At 35.2% G+C, this 8,885-nt stretch overlaps 2 protein-coding genes across 2 annotated transcripts; both read left to right on the forward strand.

Moving 5' to 3' along the window:
- Positions 1-2,750: 2,750 nt before the first annotated feature.
- LOC120211734 (CEN-like protein 4) lies at positions 2,751-4,172 on the forward strand. The gene is made up of 4 exons (XM_039210217.1): positions 2,751-2,989; positions 3,106-3,167; positions 3,744-3,784; positions 3,902-4,172. Exons 1-4 carry the CDS (start codon positions 2,789-2,791, stop codon positions 4,117-4,119), a joined length of 522 nt encoding a protein of 173 aa, XP_039066148.1. The 5' UTR covers positions 2,751-2,788; the 3' UTR covers positions 4,120-4,172.
- A 2,612-nt stretch (positions 4,173-6,784) lies between these two features.
- On the forward strand, positions 6,785-7,852 carry LOC120211736. The gene is made up of 3 exons (XM_039210219.1): positions 6,785-6,922; positions 7,363-7,624; positions 7,730-7,852. The coding sequence occupies exons 2-3, from the start codon at positions 7,409-7,411 to the stop codon at positions 7,835-7,837; spliced, it is 324 nt and encodes a 107-aa protein (XP_039066150.1). The 5' UTR covers positions 6,785-6,922; positions 7,363-7,408; the 3' UTR covers positions 7,838-7,852.
- Positions 7,853-8,885: the final 1,033 nt, after the last annotated feature.

Consider the following 8,885-nt stretch of genomic DNA (forward strand, 5'->3'; position numbering starts at 1 on the left):
TTTTGAAAACATTATATAGAAATTCTTACCTTAAAGGCCCAAACAAAGCCTGACAAAGTGTATTTCGACCCATCGCCCCGCAAACTTTTGCGGTCATCAAAGGCAGACGACAACTTAGTCCAGGTAGCTTTCCATATATACGAACCCCACGGAAACAGATTCCATGCATTTAGGTCCTCTACCAATAATATTAGCTCCTGAGGAATAGGTTGTCTGGCCTCTCTGCCTAAAAAGCCGGCATACAAAAGTAGTAGAAGGCATACTCGACAACATCGACGTCATTCATCCGAGTAAAACCATCTTTCTTATTAAACATTTCTTCATGTCGTCGACGTGTAAGTTCGGCTTCTCTATTGACTCATCAGGAAAAACCCTGGATAACCATGATGGGCGGGTGATATGACGAGTGTACCGGCCTACATCATCGTGTCCGAATCGTAGACCAGTGATTAAGCAGAACTCCTTCCGCCCAAAACAAGTATACGCCGTGGAAAATGAAACCATATCTCTTCCTCACCACGTTGTATACTGTCGGGTAGATCGCTAGTCATGGTCTGAAGCCACAAATGGGTCAAATTAGCATCTCCACTCGGATGCTGTACTCTCAGCCATGGCCCGAAGCAGGTTTCCTCAAACAATTTTCTTTGTGCAGGTGAAAGCTTCGAAGCAATTGTAGTGGCTAGGCTAACTTTATTCCTTAATGTCAATGAAGCCGAAAAAAAATTCTACAAAACAATAAACATACCAAGTTAGATATACCAAAAACTACACTGTGAAGATATACCAAAACAATAAACATAAATAGTAGTTTATTCTTGAAACTAAAATTTGCAACACTGTTTTGTCTTTTGGTTGAAATGAAAATCGCAACGAGATAATGAGAATCGCAACGCGAAAATGACTATCACAACGAGAGAATCGCAACGCGAAATGACTATCGCAACGAGAGAATCGCAACGCGAAATGAAAATCGCAATCGTTGCGATTTTTATTTCGCGTTGCGATTCTCTCGTTGCGATAGTTATTTCCGCGTTGCGATTTTCATTCTCGAAACTATTCTTCTTCTGCATTACTTCAACCAAAAGACAAAACAAAGACAAATACTAACTTCACAGGCTAAACAGTTTAGCAGTATTGGCAGCAATCGAATGAATTTAATAAGAAATCTAAGTGAAATGGTTAATCTATTATTGAAATTACCAGTAATCTTATCATCAATCTCAATATGAAAAACCTAAAATAATGCAAAATTTTCAAAATAAAAATAAATAAAAAACTAACCCTCGGAGGTTGATTTTCCATTTCTGAATGATTGTGAGGGATTTTTGACTGTGAATGGTTGTGAGGGATTTCGCCGGCGATGGGGACGGAAATCTTCGGAGATGGGGACGGATTTCGCCGTAGAGAGTGAGAGATGGAGATGAGACTGAGTGTTGTGATTTTAGGTTTGAGGTTATGAGTTGCGATTACTGTGGACGGTTCAGTTTCCGATTTATTAAGAAAAAATTAGTGTTTGGAATTTGAAAAAAAAAATACGCGTTAATACGAATGGCGCTATGTAAATCACATTGCGATAGTAAGATTCGCATTGTGATTTACGTATTCGCATTGCGATTTTCCTAATTCGCATTGCGATTTACTTAATCGCGTTGCGATTTACGTATTCGCATTGCGAATTATGAAAATCGCAACGCGAATACGTAAATCGCAATGCGAATTAGGAAAATTGCATTGCGATAGTCAGTATCGCAACGCGAAATTGGAAAATCGCAACGCGAAATTGGAAAATCGCATTGCGATAGTCATAATCGCGTTGCGAATCTGGAAACTGATTTGCGATAATGGAGATCGCGTTGCGAATTAGCGATCGCATTGCGATTTTGTTGGTCATTTTGGCAAATCCGAAAAAAATTGGTTAAAATCGTATATTATATGGGATTTTTGGTCACTGAGGTTATTTTCTCTATACAAAAAGCCTAACTAATTAACTAATTAGCTAACTATCTAATTAACTGTTTCGAATAACCTGAAAGGAAAAACCCCATAAATGTACGTGTATGAGATAATACTCCGAAGTAAAAAGGATACTGAAACAAAATGGAACAGCAACGTTAATGTTAAAGTGGTAAACGACAAATTCATATTAACAAAATCCCTATTCGAGAGAAACAGGAAAAACAATTAGGTTTAAGGCTAAAAATGAAACTTGGCGTTTGAGCAATGCAGCAGTCGAGAGAGCTTTTTGCTTCCACAATGGAAAATTCACAACGTTTTGGAACTTAGCCTGAATTTGTTTATAACATTGAAATGACGTGGGTGCTGTATGATATATGCACCACTACTCACTGACCCATTCATGGTGGAGTCCCCTTTATGCTTCTCTTCCAAAAGAATATCTCCAAAATAGGTAAAATTTTCTATCAAAATCTGCATCTGTTAGTTTTGGGAAAGGTTCCATGACATTAATCAGAAACGAAAGAACAATTAACAAATTCTTTGAAATAATATAGAAACAAGAAGAAGAAGAAAACAGCCAATGAAGAATCAATGCCAGGGTCCCTCAACTGAGAAATAATCAAATAACTAAAACAATATGATATTGATTAGTCAAAAAAATGGAGTTGCCAATCATTTCTTCCCATATATTATAAAACTTTATACTCTTATCTCCACATGAGAGACGTCTAGAGAACTTGTCTACAGTATTTCAGAAGAGTTTCAAACACTATAAAATGGGTTTATCTTCTTACTTAACATTACATCCTTCTTCTTCTCTGTCTCTCTTTCAATGTCATCAAGAATGGGAGAGCCTCTCATTGTTGTAAGAGTTATAGGAGAAGTTGTTGATTCTTTCATTCCTAGCATTAAAATGTCAGTCACTTTCAAGGACAAGCAAGTCTTTAATGGACATGAGTTTTATCCTTCCACTGTTGCCACCAAACCTAGGGTTGAGATTCAAGGTGGTGATTTGAGAACTTTCTTCACTCTGGTAACTGCCTCATAAGCCCCTTGTTCTCTTTCTGGTTTATGTTTTTGGTGTGTGTAAACCTGGGTTTTTACTGTTCAACTTCAAACATGGTGAGTTGGTGTCTATTTTTGTTGCAGGTCATGACGGACCCTGATGTCCCTGGACCTAGTGATCCTTATTTAAGGGAGCACCTGCACTGGTACAGATATTCTACAACTCTTAACAATTATAACATACATACATAAATATATATATTTCAAGATTTTCATAAATTTGAGAAGTCTATAAGAATCATTTCCGCCAATCCTATTTACAAGTCTTTCTGATACTTGAAGATTATTGAAAAGGGAAAGCAACAACCAGTCCAAATGCAATTCCATAAAAAGGTTCACTGTTGAGATATAGGATACCTTGATGAAAGTCGGTAGAGTTTACCAAAGTGGCTCTGAATCCAGAATTTTTTTTTCCTTCAACTTTCTTCCATGACCACCACCATAGCCGTGTGGGGATGCAAACTAGCGTTGAAAAGCAAAGCTTGCATATATTATATAATAATCAAAATAATAAACTTATTGCCATGTCAAGTCATGTCTTTAATAGTAGTGTATAAAACCAAAGTTCATTACTTCTTCAACTCTGTAATATTCAAGTCTGCATGTGTGGAAGATCAAAGAGTGTTAGTTACTGAAAAAGCTGCAAACAGATAAAGCAGAAAATAAGAGCTCTCGGAATCTGACAGTTCCATTTGGTTTGGTCCGTTTGGACCATTTAACAGGATTGTGGCTGACATTCCAGGCACGACAGATGCCACATTTGGTAGGTTTGTCCGTGTAATTAAGTACTTCTTGGTCTATTTACGACAGATATAAGACCCCCAAAAAAAAAACAGTGATCTCTTTTCTTTTTTGGTATTTGGGGCATTTTATCAAACAGGAAGGGAAGTTGTGAGCTATGAGACCCCAAGGCCAGACATAGGAATCCACAGGTTCGTCTTCGTTCTTTTCAAGCAGAACCGTCACCAGCTAATAAGCCCGCCTTCTTCAAGAGATCGTTTCAGCACCCGAGATTTTGCTGCTGAGAACGATCTAGGCCTGCCTGTTGCCGCTGTTTATTTCAATGCACGAAGAGAAACTGCTGCAAGAAGACGCTAATTAAATCTTCAGGAATCAGCAGAAAATGCTCCATTTCAATTGAAGAAGAAGAAGAAAAAAAAAACTGAGTTTTTAATGCAAATTGTGTGGTTTGTTCTAAAAATATAGGCTTGCAGTACCACTACTCTGAATAATGCAAACTTGTAATTACATATTGCATGGCATCTTCCAAGGCTAACTAATCTTTCTTTGTATGTTCAACAATTTTGATATTTCAAATCATACCTGATTAGTATCCTAGCTATCACTTTTATTTTGTTGTCACTCAACTATTTTTAAAAAAAGTTATACCCAACGTTACCTTTTGGTGATTCACCGTTAAAAAATTAATAGAACTATTGACGTGATATTTTTTATTTTTTTCAATGATTACATGGCATTACCTTGACACATCAGCATTACTGTTAATTTTTTAACAGCGTGTGATCAAAATGAATCCAAAACTAAACGTTATGTATGATTTTGAAGAAGAAAAAAGAGTTGGGTGACCAAACCGGAACAAAAGTGATAGTTGTGTAGTAAACGTGTTTATCTAAAAAAATGGGTAAACTACATATTTAGTCACCCAACTATTCCCATGATTCCATTTTGATCACCCACTATATTTTTCAAAATCATATCTAAAGTTACATTTTGGTCACCTGTAGGGACGGATGCAGAATTCTATGTTAGGTGGACGAACTTATAAAATTTTAGAGGAGAGTTAACTTGTAATTTTTAAGGGGACGAAACATATTATCAATAGAAAATACACAGAAAAAATCTAAAATACAAGAGAATTTGAAAATTTTAGGGGGGAGATTGTCCCTGCCCCAACCCCTTGGTCCATCCCTGACGGTAATATTGATATATCACCATAAGTTAATGCCAGGTTATCATTAAAAAAATTTAAAAAAGTATCATGTCAATAATTTTATTTATTTTTTTAATAATAGATGATTAAAACGGAATCAAAACGTAACTTTATATAGATTTAAAAAATAGCCGAGTGGCTAAAATAAAACCACGAATAATTGGATGACTAAAATACGTAATTTACCCCAAAAATCTAGTGAGGTTCTCTCACCATGTGGAAACTCCTTATATTGTTGACCCTTTGTATTTCACTTGAAGTTGGTTCAAGATTGAAACTTTTAAAGTAATTTAATTCTCTATCTTCTCTTTGAGTATTATTTATTTGAAGATTAAATGTCATTCACGAAATTATCTTTTAAGAATGTTGCATCGTTTGATACTTAAGGTTATAACAATATGCTCCTTTTGTTCTTTTAATTTTTTTTATTAATCTAGGGTAAGTAGAATGTAATATATATTCAAAGATAATTTTCAACTTCTCAACATTGAACACTCACACTCCTGACATCTATGATGCTCGAACCCCTCAAGGAATAATAATCATTTTTTTACCACGAAAGTCACTTAATTCGTGCACACTTTTATATTTGAATATCTATTAGAACATTCCTTTTGTTGCTTTAGAATATCTATTAACATGCACACTTTTATATTAGACTCTTAACTTTTTAGCACTATTATTCTTTGTGTTTGGGCATCCCATTGTTTTAAGATTACTTACCTTCATGTTACATCTCAAAAGAAATCTTAGGTTGGCATATCATTACGATAACGTCTCGATTTTTTTTAATATTATCTTCTGAAAAATCTGATAAAACACTGAGAGATGAATGAACGATAATTATCTGAAAAGTGATAGTGATCGTGAAATTTAACATCAAATTTTGAAATTACGAGAACCAATAAGATAGTGACTATTTTGCAATTATGAGTTTTAAATATGTGCCTTATTGATTGTTTTTTTTTAAATTTTTAAATTTGACTTGCTATTATATAAATTTTATTATTGATAAAAAATATGAAAAAAAAATCTATTTTAATTTTTTAATTTATTTAATTGTCTAAAATATTTAACATAATCATGGTCAAAGATTAAAATTTTTAACTTTTAATAAGTTAATGAGGGACATATTTAATGGGACAAAAAGGAGTAATATTTTTGGATAAAGTATACAAATGGTCCATTGATTATAGGACATTGTTTTGTTGAGTACCCCGACTATTAAAAGTTACAAATGATCACTTGATTATCCATATGTTCCAAACTTGTCATTTTCCGTTAAAAAATTGATGGTCGTCTGAACTGGACGTTAACATACTGATTGTGCATGATAAAATCGTATTTTAATGATGCCTACTGACACCGTCATTGCTTTCAAACATCGACTCGATGATATAATATTTCAAGTATTGGCTCGACAGAACGAAGAGTCTATAAAATACAGCTCAAACAATTCTAGGATCATATTTTATTATACCACAGTTTAACGTGCACTTAGATAACTGCTAATTTTTTAACGAAAAAAGATGAATTTGGAACATATAAATAGTCGAATGATCTTTTTATAACTTTTAATATTGACGTACTAAATAAAATAATATCTTATACTTAAAAAAATTATTTTATAACTTTTAATAATAAATAAATTAACAAAATAATATTCTAATAATTAATGTACTTTATTTTTTTTCTAATTATGACGGTAGGCGTAGTAGTTAAACATTGGACACCAATTAATGGGTCCTAGGTTTCTTCTTGCATCTCATTGGTTTCTTAATTTCTTTGGTGTTCTCTTCGGACTTTCCTAATAATACATTCAATAGGTTTTGTTTGAAAAGTCCCCCAAAATGGCAGCGGCAGGAGGAGTTAATAGGAAAATATCAGCCGCTTCAGCTCGAGCTCGCACTAGAAGAGCCAAGCAAAACGCTTCTTTCAAGCTTCCTTCAGGTCCCTTCTCTTTTTTTTTTTGATCTAATTTGGGTTCTCTCATAATTGTAGGATCCAGCACTTTCTTTCATCTGGGTCACTTTACTTTGTAAGAAAGTTGAAATTTTTGGATCTGGGATTTTCATTTCTTGCAGATTCTTAACATATTGACTCATATAAGATTTGTGAATTTTATGACTTCGTCTCTCTTTGTTCCTATTTTTCAATTTTCACTGTTAAAGCCTTGATCTTGGACGTTGACTGGATGTAAAAACTGAGTTCATTTATGTTTTGGATGGAGAGGAGCGAGTTTGAGTTAGAATTAGAATGATAATGAAACTCATGAGATGGGATTCCATTTTAAGGTGGCTGATTAATGGAACGGGATTCTTTCATGCATTGTCTTGTTTCACAGATTATTTCAAATTCATTTCTCCACTGTTATAACCCAAAAACTGCAGGGATTTTCACAAAGATACTACTGGTCTTGTCTGCTGGAATTCTGGCATGGATTTATCAGGCTATTCACCGCCTCCCCCTAAGACATGCGGCTCTCCTGATGGTCCACCTGTTTCCGCGTCGAGAATAAAGCTGAAGGACGGAAGGCATTTGGCCTACAAAGAGCACGGCGTTCCACGAGATGCCGCAAAGTATATAATTGTCTATGTCCATGGCTTTGATTCTTGTAGGCATGATGCTGTTGTTGCCAATACCTTGTCACCGGTACTTGGTTGTTCATTTTTCTATGTTGTGCTGCATACTCATGAGCTTTCAACTATAACATGTTTGAAGTAAGTGTCCTTGAACTTGGTTCTTTGTTTCTACCAAGAAATTGTTGAATCTCTTGGGGTCTACATTGTTTCTTTCGACATGCCCGGTTATGGAGAGAGTGACCCTAATCCAAAACGAACCGTTCAGAGCTTGCTGATCAATTAGGATTAGGATCCAAGTTTTATGTAATCGGATTTTCTATGGGGGGCTGTTGAAAAGTCAAGTGGCAAGTGGCCAACTTGGCCAAACTTTCGGTGAAATAAATTGGTAGCAAGTTGGTTGAAAGTTGGCAGCTGAAATGGTGAAAAATTGGTAAGGAAAAATTACCAAATTTAGTCCATATACTTTAGGGTATTTACAACATTAGCCCTTAAGCTTCAACTATAAATACTCTAACCCATTTAGCTTCAAAAACATCTTAAATCATTCTAGCTCTCTCTCAATACTAGAGAAATTAAAGAGTTTTTTTAGAGCGATTTTCAGGGTGTAATTGAGTTGTGAGTTGTGAGTGTTTTTTATAAACACCTGTAAATTTTCTCTCTTTAGTAAAATATCTGCAGCAGTCTAGAGACGTAGGCATAATTGGTCGAACTCCGTTATTAATTTCGGGTGTTATTATTCCGCTTTTATTTTACATTCTCATTAATCTGGTTATAGGGAAATTACTCGTTTAATTTCGCAACAACTGGTATCAAGAGCTTTTGGTAGTGAATTTTGTCAGTTTTTTTGTGATGTTACTATTTATGTGAATAATAAATTTCGTTAATAGTAAAATTTGGTCGGCGATACGAGTTTGTCGATGGAGGTATTCTAATACACGGTGGTTCGCAGGAATTGTTAGAAACGATCCAAAAGAAGCCAGATTCGAGTGGGAGCGATGGCTGCAGACGAAATGAATGTGAAAATTGAGAAGTTCGATGGTGCAGACTTTGGTCTGTTGGAAGATGCAGATTGAAGATTTTCTGTACCAGAAAAAACTATATCAACATTTCTCAGGAAAGCAACCAGAGGGCATGAATGATGAAGATTGGGATCTTCTCGACAGACATGCCCTCGGAGTTATTCGACTGATGTTATCCCGCAATGTTGCTTTCAACATAGCAAAGGAAAAGACCACGGCGGGTTTTTTGGTGGCTCTCTCCAGTATGTATGAGAAGCTATCGACCTCAAACAAAGTTCACTTGATGAGGCGATTATTCAATTTGCGGATGGC

This window comes from Hibiscus syriacus, unplaced genomic scaffold (assembly GCF_006381635.1).
Source record: "Hibiscus syriacus cultivar Baekdansim isolate YM2019G1 unplaced genomic scaffold, ASM638163v2 tig00109982_pilon, whole genome shotgun sequence".
Taxonomy (NCBI): domain Eukaryota; kingdom Viridiplantae; phylum Streptophyta; class Magnoliopsida; order Malvales; family Malvaceae; genus Hibiscus; species Hibiscus syriacus.